Source organism: Aethalodelphis obliquidens, unplaced genomic scaffold (genome assembly GCF_003676395.1).
Source record: "Aethalodelphis obliquidens isolate GAN/ISIS:26980383/991018 unplaced genomic scaffold, ASM367639v1 scaffold67, whole genome shotgun sequence".
NCBI classification, from domain to species: domain Eukaryota; kingdom Metazoa; phylum Chordata; class Mammalia; order Artiodactyla; family Delphinidae; genus Aethalodelphis; species Aethalodelphis obliquidens.
This window is the reverse complement of record NW_020838011.1, coordinates 9,442,818-9,460,641: the sequence shown is the minus strand read 5'-3', so window position 1 is coordinate 9,460,641 and position 17,824 is coordinate 9,442,818. Positions and strand designations below refer to the sequence as shown.

Sequence of the window (17,824 nt, the reverse complement as noted above, 5' to 3'; positions counted from 1 at the left end):
ACAGAGCCGGTCTCCCTGTGCTATGCTGCTGCTTCCTACCAGCCAACTATTTTACATCTGGTAGTGTACATATGTCAATGTTACTCTCACTTCGGCCCAGCTTCGCCCTCCCACCCCATGTCATCAAGTCCATTCTCTTTGCCTCTTTATTCCTGCCCTGCAACTAGGTTCACCAGTACTTTTTTTTTTTTTTTAGATTCCATATATATGCATTAGCATACAGTATTTGTTTTTCTCTTAGAATAAGATTTTAATCCTAAATTTTTAATTAAACTATCTAAACAACTGATGTGGTTATATTTTTTAATAGATTTTATTCCTATGTCTAAAACCCAACCCCATACAGTAACAGCAACAACTACTTAGTATCCAAAATTACATTTTTGGAATTAAGAAAAATCAATCTGTTTTTTTTTTTTTTTTTGTACGCGGGCCTCTCACTGTTGTGGCCTCTCCTGTTGCGGAGCACAGGCTCCGGATGCGCAGGCTCAGCAGCCACGGCTCACGGGCCCAGCCGCTCCGTGGCATGTGGAATCTTCCCAGACCAGGGCACGAACCCGTGTCCCCTGCATTGGCAGGCGGACTCTCAACCACTGTGCCACCAGGGAAGCCCCAATCTGTTTTCTTGATGAATCTGCTACTGCTTTCCTGACTGAATCATAAGCAGAAAAATGAGGTTTATTCTTTCCTTAAACATTGCTGACTTTTATATTTAGTGCTTACATTCTTGAAAAAGAGGATAAGTAGTAGTTCTTACATAGTTTTGGCAAAGACCCCAATCCATTTCCCCAAAATGAAACATTTTTCTTGACTACAAGCTGTGTGGGGGTGGAGGGGAATTGTTTATCAATTTTCAAGACACTGTTAATTACCCACTGGTTTTTATTCACTTTAAGTGGAGATGTCTTGATGGTAGGGAATGCTTCTTGTTCCCCTTCCCATTTTCTTCTTTTCTATTGCTAGCCCTGTAACAACAAATTCTCAACTTTCATAGTAGTTTTACAAAGAATTCACCAATCAAGTAAGCAACAAACCTTTACACGATAATTTCAGATCTACTAAGAGCATTAATTAGAACTGACTTAAGGATATACATGAGATATAAAAGGGTGTTTATTCATGCTTTACTCATGATACACTTTACCTTCTGCATATACAGATTCTGCTCTTCCTCCAAGCTCAGTTCAGGCCATAACTCACCAAGAAACTTTCCTGTGTGTTCCACTCTGGGTCTCACTGATTTTCAGCTGAAATACTATATATAATACATAGAGTTTATGCCTCAAAAAAATAGCACTTTACATAAGAGCTTATGAGATCCTGTTTGTTTTTGTTCATTTATTTTTTTTAATTGCATTATTTACTTTTTATGTGCCAGACTCTGTGCTTACACAGTATCACCTGAACTCAGCAAGTCTATGGTCTAGAAGAGAGACCACAGGCTCAGATATCTGCCCAATCAGGCAGTGAAGCTGCCCAGATACAGGAAAAATTACATGTCCCACTTAGTTTAATATTTGCTTGCCCACTCTTGGTAAGACATTATGCAAAGAAATCTCTTACTATAGAAGAAGTAGAAGAAAAACACAATGATGGGAGAGTGCTGAGAACTGGTAAACTGGAGCACATGTGCAACATCTAAAGGAGGCAGATGCCAATCACCTCCATGCAGTGCTTGCTATCAAGCTGGTAATTCAGACACTAACCCTTCTCCCCATCTAAACCAGTAATTAAGTAGGCATGGAAGAACTAGCTACTATTAAGAGCAGTCAAATGAACAGCAAACTATTCTAGAAGCATACTTGGTAATAACAGCTGAGTTTTATTAGTACTATTTACCAGGCTATACTCAGATTGCTACGCATGTTAAACTCATTTAAACACATTAAAATATTATTTACAGATGAGGAAGCTGAGGTACAAAAGGCTACTAAGTAGCTTACTGAAAATCATATAGCTAGTAAGTAGAGGATTCAAACCTATGCTAACTCCAGAACCCACAGACTTAACCCATTATACAGCATGTAAGATATCCTAATTTTTCTCCCCAAATAGATTATTACATGCACAGATATTTAGTTGGTTGGCTTATTATTATAATTTGCTGGTAAATATTTCATACGGAGTGTTTTACTCATTGCCATATAAATTTCTATTATTCACCAAAATAATACTTTTTGATACACTGTATATCAAACACCATGCATTGTGCTATGAATAGGAAGATAAGTGAGATTTCTAAAAACTTATTCATTCAACAGACATTTTCTTAGCATTTCCTTTGGGCTAGAGGCTTAGCATATAGCAGTGTCCAGAATATGTATGCCCCCTTCCCTTATGGACCTTACAGTAAAGCCTGAAAAACAGACACTGAACAAGTATCATAAATGCAATGACAGTTGCAGAGATGTGCAGCTGCTACAACTAGGGGAGCTAATCCAGTGGGAGTAAGTTCAAACAGGCACACAAATGTGCACGTACAAAATAATGAAGCAGCAGTGAAAGTACCCACAGGATGTGGGAATGCAGGCAGTGAAAAACTAATCTAGCCCAAAGCTGGAAGCGGTGACAGTGGGGAGGAAAGGTGCAGGTGAGGGATGGCACCCTGAAGGAGGTGAGCCTGGAATGAGTAGCACACTGGTGGAGTCTGGAAAATATGCTTCTCATCTTCTCACAGTTGCTGAAGAAGCAACACGTGTACTTGGAAGATTTTGTTAATTTTTGCGTGACTTGGTATTTAGTATTTCAACAGGAAATGTCAGACTAACTTTACTGTTATACTGGATGTGACTTCTACTGCCATAGAAGTAAACTCAATACTTTGGCATTGTTTTCACACTTAAATAATCAATCTTTCTGTTTCCTTCAGGGGGACTCTGGTGGCCCACTAGTACAAGAAGACGCACGGCAGCTCTGGTTCCTCGTGGGGATAGTAAGCTGGGGGTATCAGTGTGCTCTGCCAGATAAGCCAGGGGTGTATACTCTAGTGACAGCCTACCGTGAATGGATCCACGAACAAGCTGGGATCTAGTGCAATAAATAACATCTCTGTTGCAGAGTCTGAATGCAGTTGTGCCTGTCTAAAATTCTAAAACTTTTCAGCTGCAAAAAGAAACAAAGTGCTCTATTTTAACATTCTGTTACATAAATACTAAAGATTAAATACTATTTAACTTTTAGCTGTTACTATGGGTTTTATATTTTCTCAAGAAAATTATATGAATGTTGCATAGTAATGTGCCGGGGGAACACTGTAAACTAGTTATAGAGGTAACAATTATACTATACTTGTGATAACATAAATGCTAGTAGTGAGAGAAACAGATACCCTGAGAGTGGAAACTAAAGGAAACTGGGAAGAGTTGGTTTGCAAAAAAAACCCAAAAAGTTAAATAGCTTAATTTCAATAAAATTATCTTAATGAAGAAACTTTTCTCTCTCTCCTTCTTTCTCTTTCTCTTTCTCCCTCTCTCCTGCCCTCCCTCCCTTAAACACACACACACACACACACACACATGCACACACACACCAAAAGAACACAAATAAAATTTAACATTTAATGGCACAGCAATTTATACAGTCTGAATTATGATTGTTACTGAATTTTTACGGGATTCTAGCAGAGTTAAAGTTTGCTTATGCATGATCATCTATGTGTCAGAACTTCCTCATTCTAAAAGCTAACTTATGACACCTGGGTATCAGAACAACTACATGCATTGTGATGAAAACGTCTTGTATTTCCTCATGTAAAATTGTGAAGAGACCTACACTGAAATCACTTACTTTACAGAAGTTGAAAATTTAACCAACTCTGTGGTATACCTTACTTCAAATAAACTATTTTAAAATCATTTCTCTGCCTAAATATTTACGGAAGTTATGACTTACGAAGGACAATCCAAAACAATTTATTTAACTGGTTCTCAAACAATAGAACGGCCAACTAGATTCTGAAGGCTTGGCACTTTCTGCTGCCTTATAATCAAGCTCTGTAACTAAAGCAAGCGTCCAGCTTGAAACTCCCTGGTTGCACCCTGTGAGGACAATATTAAACTGGCCATTCACAGTAAGCCTCAGGGGAGTGTGTTTGTGTATGGGTGTGTTGGTGTGTTTGTATGTGTGTGCATGTGCCTTCACATAATCATAAACATACTAGTTTATTTCTACACATTGAAAGCTATATAAAGGAACGTACTTATTTAGCAGAAAATAGAGCAAATTCAATTATTTATTGAAAATAAAATAGTAAATATTCATAGTTTTATGAAAAGATATTTGAACACCAGAAGAACACCTGTTTTAAGAGATTTTTTTTAACGTTCTGATGAGATCTGTCTTCTTGATAGCTAAGTAACTCCATGAAAGCAATTTTGAATATTTATGGAAGGCGTGGTGATTCATAAATCTTTTCAGTTCTTAAAAAAATCATTCTGGAAACTCTGGAAGAAACATTGTAGAACCTTAATTCAGTGCCAGGAAGAGTTATTAATACGAGGGAGAATCCTTTTCATCATAGAGAAAACACACAGATGAACCAATTTTTTTAAATGGCAAACAAAGTGAATATTTGATGTTGAAACTAAATACTCCTGAGTTTAAAATAGTCAACAGAGCTAATAAAAAGGGAATTATTCAAGAAAGTTTAGAGCAAGCAATTGACTGTTTCACTCCTGGGAAGTCTTAATTACAGAGTGTAGATCATTCATTTGGCAAATTTATTGAGCCCTATATATTTCAGGCTCTCTACTATACTACTCTCTACTATACACTAATAAAACTAAGATAAACAAGACGTAGTCCCTGCCTTTAAGACACTCAATATATTGTATGACAGAAATATAATATAACGGAGGCAATGATAAAGAGTAGGATATTTATTATAGGATAACAAAAAAAGGGGGTAGTTCTAGAAGACTCAGGGAAAATATCTTATAATAATATCAAAAGTGAGTCTTCCAGACCATCAATTTGCCATGAACAATACTAATTACTGTGTGGTTAGAGAGAAGGGAGCTAAGAACTCCTAAGGTTATTTATTTAAATATGTCACAAGCTCTAATTTATACAATTCAATTCCTATTTTCCTATTTGCTAAACATTAATTTTCAAACAGAGCCAAAATACAATTTTTTATGTCCACATAATCCAAATCTCAAAATCCAGTCCATTCTGCTTCTGATCAGTTTAATTAATCTCCTTTGGGGAAAACAGATCATCCCCACTTCCCTACATTTCTAGTGATTCATTTCTGTAAGAATCAGCTATCTTTTGAAGGAACAGTTTTCTTATCATGAGAGATAATTAAGCAGAAGCTGGATAATAACCTGAAGAAATGTTTTAGAAGATTTCTGCAATGGGTCAGGCTTAAAAGCAGATTATTTCCATGGTGATTTCCAGACTAAGATTCTACCCATGATAAGCAAATAGTTTTGAGGGAGCATAACATCTGAGAAAAAGAAGAATTTCAGCATATTAGGATATCTGTTTGTTTAATCTGGTTCACAACCATGAAACAAATCATCAAGAGCAAAGAAATCAAACTGATCAAAATTCAAATTAAGCAGAAAACCATTCTGGAGAAAAAGAGAACTGAATGAAATGAGAAATTAATTCAAAAAGCAGACAGAGCTCAGGCATTTTCCTACCTCCAATCATACAACTTAGACTGAAATTACTTATGCAATAAAAATCTGTTGATATAGTATTAATAAAGGTTTTCTCCCTGCAAAATTCATCCATCTAACCATTCATTTTTTTACCCATTCATTTGTTTATCAATAGCTTTTGAGCACTGACACTTTGCCAGGCACTATTGTAGGCTAGCCAAGTCAACTTCAAGGAAAGAACAAGAAAGGCAGAGGAAGAAGCAAGTGTAAAAGTCCTGAGGTGACTACAAGTTTGTGGGTTTGAGGAACAGTAAGAAGTCAATGTGGCTAGAGCAAAACTAATATAAGAGAGACTAGTGTTTGAAGAGGTTGAAGAAATAAGCGTGGGGGCCATCTAAAGAAGTTTTGATTTTATTCTAAATGTGGAGGCAAAATTCTGAAGGGAAATTATATGATCAATTTTCTATTTTCTAAAGATTAAACTGGTGAAACCAAGGTTAATCATCAGTTAGATCCATTAAACCTGTAACCTGCCTTCACTAATCAAGCTGCCTTTAATTGTTACTACAAAAACGTGCATGCCCTCCAAGTGGCATGTAACCTTAAACAATAAGATGTTTGCCCAAGTTGTGTCCAGTTCAAGCTCCAGCCAATTAAGACTGGTTGGGACCACTGACCCTCCAACTGCGCATGCCTGAATGACCACTTGGTGACTTTTTAATGTCAGAGGGCTAGGTGTTCTCGCACCCTCAGAACATGCCAACCCCACCATTTTCTGACCATGAGTTCTGTGAAGAAGCCTGTAGCTTAGTTACACTTGTGCAGCACCATGATTACCTCACCTTTTTCTTATTTCCAATCATCTTTCCCCATGCTCCCCACACCGCAGACCACCCTGCTTCTTTATCCCATAAATATCCCAAGCCTCTCCCTCCTCCCTTTGGGGAGGCCGATTTGAGATTTTGTTCTCCCATCTCCTCACTTGGCTGTCTCATGAATATGAAACAGTCCCCCTAAAGCTGAGTTCCTCTGCTGAGTTTATGATTAACCTCTCTATCCAAAACTTGTTCCCTTTTTTGCCCCATACCTATTCCCCCTCAAGATTGAGAAGTATCAAAGAAAACGGGGGACTGACACTGAGAAGGACCCTATGGGGTCCTCCTAGCACAAAAGTCTTACCATGTCCCCTCTGTTTCTTGCTCATAGGCCTTCCCTGATTTCCAAAGAGCAGATTCAAACAGTTACTAATTAGGGAGGTTAGGGAATACAGAAACAAAGAAAAGCAGCGAAGAGAAAACTGTGCAGTGATAAAGTAGAATACTAGTTCCTCCTCAAAGTATATACACAACAATCTGATACTTTTCTTTGAGTTCCTTGACAGGAACTAAAGCCCTCACCCAGGTGGAGGTTGGTAACTTCAGGCTGAGCATAAGCACATTGACCCCAGACCACTTAGAACCAGAAGGCTGATGACTGAGATTCATGGACCACCACCCTGCTACCTTACCACCAACCAATCATGCATCCTGCAGCCCTCCCCCTAAGTTTGTCTTTAAAAATTCTTCCCAGAGCTTCCCTGGTGGTGCAGTGGTTGAGAATCTGCCTGCTAATGCAGGGGACGTGGGTTCGAGCCCTGGTCTGGGAGGATCCCACATGCCGTGGAGCAACTAGGCCCATGAGCCACAACTACTGAGCCTGCGTGTCTGGAGCCTGTGCTCCACAACAAGAGAGGCCGTGATAGTGAGAGGCCCACGCACCGCGATGAAGAGTGGCCCCCGCTTGCCACAACTAGAGAAAGCCCTCGCACAGAAACAAAGATGCAGCACAGCAAAAATAAATAAATTTTTAAAAAAAATTCTTCCCAGAAGACTATTGGGGAATTTGGGTGTTTGGGGCATGAGCCTCCCATACTCCTTGCTTGGCCCTTGCAATAAACCTTTCTCTGCCTCAAATTCTAATGTGTCAGCTTGTTTGGTCTCACTGTGCATCAGGCACACAAACTTGAGTTCAACAACAAATACACCCTTTCTCTGCTGCAACCCTCTGCAGTCTCAACGTTTGACTTGCTGTGCATCAGGCAAATGAACTTGGTTTGGTAACACTGGCTACCCTAAAGAGAAAGAGCTACAAGAGGACAAAAGAAGGGAGATGAGTCAGAAGACTAATGCAGTAATCCAGGGAAAAGATGGGACTGACTTGGATTAAGGAGCTAACAAGATGGTGAAGATGGTGACAAATAGTGGAATTCAGAAAATATTTGTAGGGAGAAACAATAGGAATTTCTAATAGACTAGATTTAGGGACTGAGGGAAAGGAAGAGATCTAGGTTGACTCAAATTTTGGGCCTGAACCACTGAGATAGGAAATTTGGGAGGAGCAAGTTTGGGGTGTGGAGAAACTATAACAGTTTCTTTCTGAATCTGTTACGTTTGAAATTTGCAAGCAATAAGGTGAGGTAAACAACTATGAACGCACATCTGTAGCTCAGGGGAGGGATTGAGACCTGAAATATCTATCTGATGGCATTTACAATTTCAGGGAAGTAGGAGACAAAAGCCATATTGGATGACTAGAAGAGGGAGTGGGAAATGTAGCTTTTAGAAAATATAAGGAAATATCTTAATGATCAAGATATATTTTGATATCTAAAGAAGATGAGTGATTTTAGTATCAGAACAAAACGGGATTTAAAGGAAAGTTAAATTTGATTTTATTAAAATTAAGAACTTTCTATTCAAAAGACACTATTAAAGAATAAAAAGGTAAAATGAGAGTGAGAAGATATTTGCAATACACATGACAAATACCTTGTATCTAGAATGTGTAGGGAATGTGTACAGATCAAAAGGAAAAAGATAACTCAATAGAAAAATGGACAAATGATTGGAACAGGCATATCAGAACAAAAGAGAAATTTAAATGGCCAATAAATGTAAGACAAGGGGCTCAAGCTTATTAGAAATAAGGAAATGTAAAATAAAGCCACTGTAATATATCACAACTACACACTTACCAATGGATAAAAATGGAAAGTCTGAGGATATCAAGCACTGGTAAGGATGGAAGAGTGTAAATTGCTTTAACTTGGGAAAAAAAATTGGCATTATCAAATAAAGGATATCATATGCATATCCTATGATCTAGCAATTCTACTCCAAAGTGAATACTCTAGAAATGGGTGCACATGTGCAGGAATATTCAAAGCAGCATTATTCTTCATAGCCAAACAGTGGAACAACCAAATGTCCATCAACAATAAAATGAATAAATAAATCTTGTTATATTCATACAATGGAATACAATACAGCAACAAAAATGAATGGACTAGAGTCACACCTAACAACAAGGCTGAACTTTAAAAAACACAAAGTTAAACAAAAGAAGCCAGTCACTAAAGAATGCATACTATACTATTTGTTTAAAGGTCTACATTGTTTAGGAATTCATTCTTACTCATTAAAAGCTATTTTTTTAAAAAAGCAAGTAATTTATTACCAAAAAATACAAGACAATATTTACCTTTAGAGGAGAAAGGTGGAATTGTAATCACAAAGGGAAAGGCTGGTTTGTTAGTAAACTTCAATGGATATATGCTTTATAGCAAGCCATTAAGTTGTACGTTTATGTTTTACATGCTTTCCCGTATGTGTATTGTTTCTCACATCTCTGATGCAGAACATCTGTGGGCATTCCAAACATGGTGAGGGGAAGCAATCTATAATTCTCAGGTCATTCAGGAAAGAATCTTTGAAGGAAATATATAAAACTCTTTTTTTAAGGTATATATCATGACAGCAGAAAAAAAGCATTTTCTTTCTGTTCATGATCCACACTAATCTTTCAAAACTTGTTTTTATTTGAATTTTAAAGATCTAGCAGGATCGCCTATTAGTGTTAACATTGTTACTATACTTAAACATTTCTAATGTGCATGGTACTATTCAAATATTCGATTCTATTTCTTCCACAATTAGTTAATTTTCCTAAACTATAAGTTTTTGAGGGTAAAATAAAAAGATACATAAAATCCCATTTTTCAACAAGAGGCCAGATCAAATGATTCAGAGTTAAATTATTCATGTTAAATGATTCAGGTTAAATAATTATACTTGAAATAATAAAAATGGTTTAATAAAAGGTTGTGCGTTTTGTTTGTTTGTAAACATAAGATTTCTTGAACATTTCAAACAGCTTGTACTAATACACCCCTTCCTTAAAATCTCACCGAACTCCTTATTATAATAAAAATGTTCTTCTGTTGTGGGCCTTAACTCTTAAAAGAGTGGACAATCCCAGCGACTTGATACATCCTCTGAACTCCCCCTAACCACTGCCTCCAATAAAACTCCCTTGATGGAAGGAAAGAAAACTAAAGCTTCCATACATATCAATGCAATGAAAGCAGATGCTGAGAGGAAAGGTACAAAAGGTACTGGTAAAATCTTCTCGGTTTCAAGTGAGTCAGCCAGAAGTAGTGTTCTATTACAGTTTTTAAACTACTGTAGCTTTTTCTGAATTTTTAAACTTCCTTTCTAGTTCTAATGCTGTCCTAACTCAACACCTCTCATACTCATATGGGCCACTTGAAAAAAACCCTGCTTTTTGCTCCTTTTGTGATGATTTTATGCATCCTCACAGGGTAATTTCACTGACATTTTGTCGTCCTGAACAGGCTTAGGATGCAACCTTGTTTCTTTTCAACCTTAAATATATCACCTTCTCTCTACTTTTCACAGAGCAATTTTATGAGAAAGATATAAATTTGAATGAACTGTCAAAATCATAAGCAATAAAAATAGGATTATAAAGAACTCATCAACACTAGCTCCAAAGATGTTTATACCACACACTTGGACGAATTAAAAAAAAAAACACTTTAAAATTATCCTACAGATGTTAAGGTCTATATAATTATATTATTCTGGTTAAAAAAAAGAAATCTCCATTTGGTTTGTAGCACTTATCAGAACAAGAAAACTTTCTTCTTCTAAAACTCTGAAGATTTTTACAATCCCTTCTCTAGAACTTTTCTCTATAGAAGACTTGTCAAGCATGTCTTATATAAATCTACTGTAACTTCATTATTTTTCCAAACCTGGCTCAGGAAACATCAATTGCAAAATGAAATGCCCTTAACTTTAGGGCAACACTTACCCATGGTGTCGCCGGCAAAGCCCACTGGGGTCCCTGGGAAAAATTCGATGGAACCTAGGTGATAAGGTCTACTTTCTTTTGTGCTTAGTCTAGTTTCACTTGTCTATAGAAGCTGCGTGCAGAAGTCTTGCACCTAACACGCTGGGTTAGCACTCCCAGCATAGAAACGCCGTGCCGGACACTTCGGCGGCTGTATGCAGAAGCACCACACACAACACGCCAGTCCAAAATGGCGGCAGAGGTCTGTGTTTATAGCGGCTGCGCCCGCCCGGCACTGTGATCTGGGCGTGAGCAGCACAGCTCCGCCCACCTCGCGAGAACTGCGCCCGCCTGAGAGAACTCTGCCAGCTTATGAGAATCCTATAAAGCAGCCCTGATGCCGGCCTGTCAGGGAGAACCGTTTACTCTAGAGCTGGAGCTCGAAACTCTCTGTTCTTGGATCCTAGAATAGCGCTTTCCTTTGCTTCTGAACCAAACTCCGTCTCATTATGTTGGTAAGACATCGGTCAGGAGGACCCTTGTTGGGGCCTGACTCCAAAGGGTCAGTAGCAATGGCGTGAGATTGAAACGAAGACTTCCTTTCTAGATACCCAGATGTAAGTGTGACTTTCATTTCTCTGTAGGTTCATATAATCTGTTAGATAAATGCCAGCTTAGAGATATAATTGTAGGGCTCAACTCAAGGCAAATTTTAAGGAAATTAGAATAACTCTTGCAGAGAAGGACCCCTCTAATTAGAGGGATTCTTCTACCCTGACTCAAAAATAAGATTTTTTTTATTATACTCTTCTAAAATACGTTCTTAAATTTTAAAACTAAAATTGAAAATTTTTAAATAATAATTTAAAATTGGACCAAATAAACAGGCTCATAAATGAGACAAAGAAAAAGGAGGAATAAGAGATAGAGGGCCTATAGTCTATGACAATATTCTCCAGGATAATGTTTGCCTCAAGCAGACTTGATATCCAACACTTAAAATATTTACTAATATGTGAGTATATATTTCAAATTACATACATATGGAAAAGTTTAATAGGATCCTACATTTTGACATATTGGATTTTAATTGTTCAAATAAGTTTTTAACATTTAAGAAAGCAAGATGTGTGTATGTATATTTACAGGTTAGGTTTCTTATAGAACTCAATAATAGTGAATGATATAATCATTGGGACTGAGGAAACAAAAATATATAGCAATTAACCTTATGACCAGTTTATGTCACAGGTTTCTCATGAGATTTACACAATCACACAGCAGATGTACACAGACTTTCCACAAAATTCTTTTCAATAGACTCTCAACCACTGAGCCACCAGGGAAGCCCCAAGTACTTTTTAAAGATTGAAATATCTTTATGTTTTATCCTTTGTGATTTTTCAAACTTTCCCTTCATTAAATGTCTGTTTGAAAACTAGACAGAAAAGTGCATAACATGTATTTTATACTTATTTTTAAAAGAGATCCAGTTTAAAGCAGAAACTAACACACCATTGTAAAGCAATTATACTCCAACAAAGATGTTTTTTTAAAAAAAAAGAGAGAGATCCATTTTAAAATTTCACCTGAAATGTTAAAAATGGCTATACATGGGGGCTTCCCTGGTGGCGCAGTGGTTGAGAGTCCGCCTGCCAATGCAGGGGACACGGGTTCATGCCCCGGTCCGGGAAGATCCCACATGCCGTGGAGGGGCTGGGCCCGTGAGCCATGGCCGCTGAGCCTGCGCGTCTGGAGCCTGTGCTCTGCAACGGGAGAGGCCACAACAGTGAGAGGCCCGCGTACTCCAAAAAAAACAAAAAAATGGCTATACATGAATAAGTCATAATTTTTTTTAATATACACTTTACAGGAATGTATTGTGTAAACGTTATAATAATGGAAAAGAATGAAAAGCTTTAAAAAAAAATCAGTGACTGGTAATAATATCAATTTTCACTTTCTCATATTCTCTTCCAGTTCTCATCCAAATATATGCATAATTTTACATTTTGGTTCCCAAACTGGCCCCTGTACACAGAAGGAAAGGACAGACTGAAGCAAGAGGCAGACCACCTCAGACTGGTAGGTGGCAATTTTAGTAAACAAGAGAACTCACACTCCAGGCTTGTCTTGGGTGGCCACAAGAAGAGCAAATCTCCACTCCTGTCCACCAAAATCTTTAAAGTTTACAGTATTTAGAGGCCTTAACTGAGCTCAGTCACATATACAGTCCAGATGATCTCAGCAACACATTGCTCTCTCAAGGCTGCGTCCTTGAAAATGGCTCCCACTATGGGAATAGTGGGAAGAACATACATCCCAAGGACAGGAGAGGGGCGAGGAGCCTCCAGTTGCCCAGGTCCAGCTTGTGAGTCAGCTGGCAGTCATGTCCTTTCCATGACCTCCTCCAACAATACAGAACAATTTTGTATTCTGCCTTATTCACTTTATATTTTATCTTTAACATTAGTTTATGCTGTTTCATGATAATTATCAAAAGGTTTTAGGTTTTCACTTACTTTATATGTCAATGTGTCCATCAATATTTACTTAAAAATCAGTTTTTAAATAATTCTCATCTAAATCCAATGATTGATTAGTTGATTTTTAATGATAGCTTTTAAAGTGGACACTTAGATTTATAATAATAAAAAAGATACTTTTTGAAAGTGTTCTAGTGTACATCATCACAAATGTTAGATATATAGAGAAGACACTTTCAAACACATAAAATTATGGCATTTAAAAAGAAACTTAGAGTTGTAACTTCCATATAGCCCCTTTCTATGGAATCTTTCTTATATATAATTTTTTAAAGCTATGACCCTATGTTTTTCCTTGATACTCATTGCTTAAAAACTAATGCTTTTATGAAAACCCCCATTTTTTGCTTTTTAAAAAATTTTTAGTGAAGTATAGCTGCTGTACAATATTATATAAGTTACAGGTGTACAATATAGTGATTCACAATTTTTTAATTAATTTTTATTGGAGTATGGTTGCTTTACATATTCACAATTTTTAAAAAGGTTATACTCCATTTATAGTTACTATAAAATATTGGCTATATTTTCTGTGTTGTACAATATATCCTTGCAGCTTATTTTACACATAATAGTTTTTACCTCTTAATCCCCTACCCCTGAATTGCCCCTCCCCCCTTTCCTCTCCTCGTTGGTAACCACTAGTTTGTTCTCTAATCTGTGAGTCTAATTCTTTTTTGTTATATCCACTAGTTTTTTTTTGTTTGTTATTGTTTTTTTTTTTTTTTGGCGGTACGCGGGCCTCTCACTGTTGTGGCCTCTCCTGTTGCGGAGCACAGGCTCCGGACGCGCAGGCTCAGTGGCTCTGGCTCACGGACCTAGCCGCTCCGCGGCACGTGGGATCTTCCCGGACCAGGACACGAACCCGTGTCCCCTGCATCGGCAGGCGGACTCTCAACCACTGTGCCACCAGGGAAGCCCTGTTGTATTTTTTACATTCCACATGTAGGTGATATCATACAGTATTTATCTTTCCCTGTCTGACTTATTTCACTTAGCATAATACCCTCCAAATCCATCCATGTTGTTGCAAATGGCAAAATTTCATTCTTTTTTACGGCTGAGTAGTGTTCCATTGTATATACATACCACATCTTCTTTATCCATGCATCTGTTGATGGATACTTAGGTTGCTTCCGTATCTTGACAGTTGTAAATAATGCTACTATGAATATTGGGGTGCATGAATCTTTTCAAATTAGTGTGAAAACCCCTTTTAGTATGACTTAAAATCTGCCTTTTAAAGCTCATACTCAAACGTGCTCCTTTAGCTGGTATGATATTTTCTTGCCATAAACTCAAGTATACCCCCCAGAAAAGTAATTTTCTTAATTATTTCTCTTTCAAACTCCCATTCTGCCTAATGACTGCAGCTGTACACTCTATTTTTGGTAGATTTAGCCAATTCAGGCTTTTCTTAGGCAGTCTGGGGTTTTCTCAAGTGAGTTACCATACTCCTCCCTGTTCTCTAAGTTCCAGGTGACCCAGCTTACATAGTATCAAAGCACTGGGTTGAGGGGGCTGATCTACAGTCATAATCTGTCCAGACTGTCACCTCACTGGCGCAATCTACAGGTCAGTCAGCTTTCTCACACGTTCATTTCTACACAGTGCTTAGAAGCATAGAATAAATAGACTATTATCCCCCACTCTTCTCAGTCACCATCACACTCATCAAGCCTACCTCAGGATCTCACTGCCTCAATACACTGTGAAGTCTCTCTATTCAAGGGCTTAAGCACCATGATGGCACAAAGAACTCAGGAAGGTGCAAGATCCCATGACTTTATGAACTTCAAATGATTAAGCAGTATATTTTGAGAAGCTCACATGGAAAAAGTAGGGACTGACCTAATCTTAAGGGATGAATAGATTTACATAGACAAGTGAGTAAGAAGAGCATACTAGATATTTTGAAGAAAAGTACAAAAGCCTAGCCTAGAATGCTCAAATAAATACAATTAAAGTAGAAATTGTTAAAGAATGCAAATGTTTCTGATCCAGGTCCTATTAATAATTGATACGAGAACCACCATTATGGTTTTTCATTCTGATACAAATATCATTACTCTGATGACCTTTACCTTTACATGTTTGGGAGGAAAAAAAGAGGGGAAGCACAGTTTAGAACAATGATTCTACTTGACCGTATAAGTTTGAATCTCTTTAACAAAGACTGTTACCCAAGGAAGCCTTCTCTCCCAGCATAACTGGATTTTCCCTTACTACGGGTCCCTGGCCTCTGGCAAATTCATTTTCTTCCAAGTGGCTAAACATTAGAATGTGTCAAATCTAGTCTCCACAGCACTATCTAAACTTGCTGCTAAGAACAAGAATGCTATCTAAAAATTTGAAAAATTACTGGTTAAACCCATGTATACTTTTAATAAAAAATCAACACCCTTTGGGTTTCAGGGAATGAAAAATTCTTTAATGAGTGCTAGTATTAGGGTAGCAGTAAAAATTTCAGGGAGGAATTCAGAAAGGATGATATGAGTCAAAGGAGACAAGTGTTATGTGTTGGAGAGCATTCAGATTCTGGTGGAGGGTGAGAACTTGGAGAGCCATTGGTCTTCCACCAAAAAGCAATAAAGAAACTGCCACACTCTAGGGAATAAGAAGGGCAGCTGCTCTCTTTAGATTCACAAAATGCAAAACTAAATAAAGGCTGACTGTCCTTCTCAAACCATGTAAACATTGTTTCCTCAGTCACAACAACTGAGAGTTTTAACCTGGGTCATATGATTATTATTTATGGAACAGCATATATACAGCTCATGTTTTACTAATGTACAAATAGGAAATTCTCAGAAAGTACTTTGAAGATGAAAAGTTGTATGAGTGCTAAGTATTATCATTACACCATTATCATAAAACACATAAAAGTCACAGTATCTTGTAAGCTAAATGGGTGGAGAATGACTGTGCTGCACAGCACTCGGGGAGATGATGGCAAAGGGACAACCTCTGTGGAGAGAGCAGGCATGGACACCACCACAGAACAGGTGGGCTTAATGGGCTGGGCAGCAGGAGGGCTTGCCCTTGCTCCTCAGGGAAATTTTCTGAAGGGACCAAATTCATTGAAGTAGCTTCATTTGTATTTTATAGTCTCAAAAAAATGAACTTTATATGGAAGAAGGAACAATGTATATTCTAAATAAAAGAAAAATAAAAATGATTGATAAAATTTAATCATTAGAGTCTGTTTTGCTTGTTAGTTTTTGTGAGAAATATTTCCATCACAATTAAAACATTCATGAGAAGTATATGTATAAATTGCTGAAATTTCTGAAGTAAAATTGGGGCATTCTACTTTTTAAAAGATAATTTCACTTTGAAAATTGAAAGAACACAAGATAGTTATATGTATCTATTCTTGATGTGTGTTGATACAGAGACATTAATATTTATGTTTATAATATGCTATTTTACCTATAGGAAGTGGTACATAAAAGTTTAGGTGTTAATGTTAATCATTGAAACATCACAGTGCTTCACTGCTATACATTTTTACTGGTGTGATTTAATATTTCAGTTGGAAACAAGAACAAAAAAAATTTATTTCTTTCCATTAGCAGTGCCACATGCTTAGATAGCAACTGGCCCGAAAGTTAAAGAAATGTGCTGACTGGTTCCATGGCACACAGATGGACAAATAATTTTTGACTCTTAAGCTAATCAAATTAGCACACAAAGATAAATGTTCACGTACAAATTATGGTCCTTCCTGTCACTCCAAAATGCACACCTTGATAGACACATTGGGCCTGACCCATGTTTTTAACAATTTTTAAACAACTTTTCTGGTTTTGATCTTGCCAACATCTAGATTCTAGGTGAACAGTTTAATATTGGGCAGAATATAACTTATTCAATAATCAGTCACTTTATACATTCACATAAATATTTAACTATAAGAGTACCCCTGAAATCTTTTCCATTAAATGGTGACTGTTAATCCCTATGATTTAATTAACAAAAATTCTAGTAAAAAATGTTTGGCCTTGTCTCTAATTAATGTGTTTTATTTCCACGTCAACTTGCTCAGTTCGTTAGGCTTCATAAATGATATATGAGAAATAATATATAGACAGACCCTGATTTCATACATTCAAGGAAATAATTTTTATGTAAAACTCATCAGCAAGCCACACTTTCTAAAACTGCTAAATCAATCTCAATATCATTATTACACCTTACCATTATTACATCTTACCTTTATCACACCTGAATGGCTTCAAGATACACTTGGTGAATAAATAAAACTTTGGAAAATTAAGGCATGTTGCAGAAATAAAAACAGGTTTTTCTATTCCTCATGTCAACTCCCACCTAAGACCCAATTTCTGTTGAATAAGTAGTCTATTTTTCAACTGACAATCACATAACACCACTTTGAGAAAGTGGAATTTAAATGTCTCACATTGTTCTTAGAGAATAAAGAATCTGGATATTTACAAAGTTTAATTTTTCTTTTCAATTGAGGGATACACACACACACACACACACACACACACACACACACACACACACACA

The 17,824-nt window shown here is 37.1% G+C and overlaps 1 protein-coding gene across 1 annotated transcript in view; it reads left to right on the top strand.

Annotated features, from left to right (window-relative positions):
* TMPRSS11D (transmembrane serine protease 11D) overlaps positions 1–3,429 on the top strand; it is a 69,424-nt gene extending 65,995 nt beyond the window's left edge. Inside the window, exon 10 of the mRNA XM_027089639.1 lies at positions 2,870–3,429. Within this exon, the coding sequence (XP_026945440.1) occupies positions 2,870–3,031 (162 nt within the window). The 3' untranslated portion in view covers positions 3,032–3,429. The remainder of the gene's footprint in view (positions 1–2,869) is intronic.
* Positions 3,430–17,824: the final 14,395 nt, after the last annotated feature.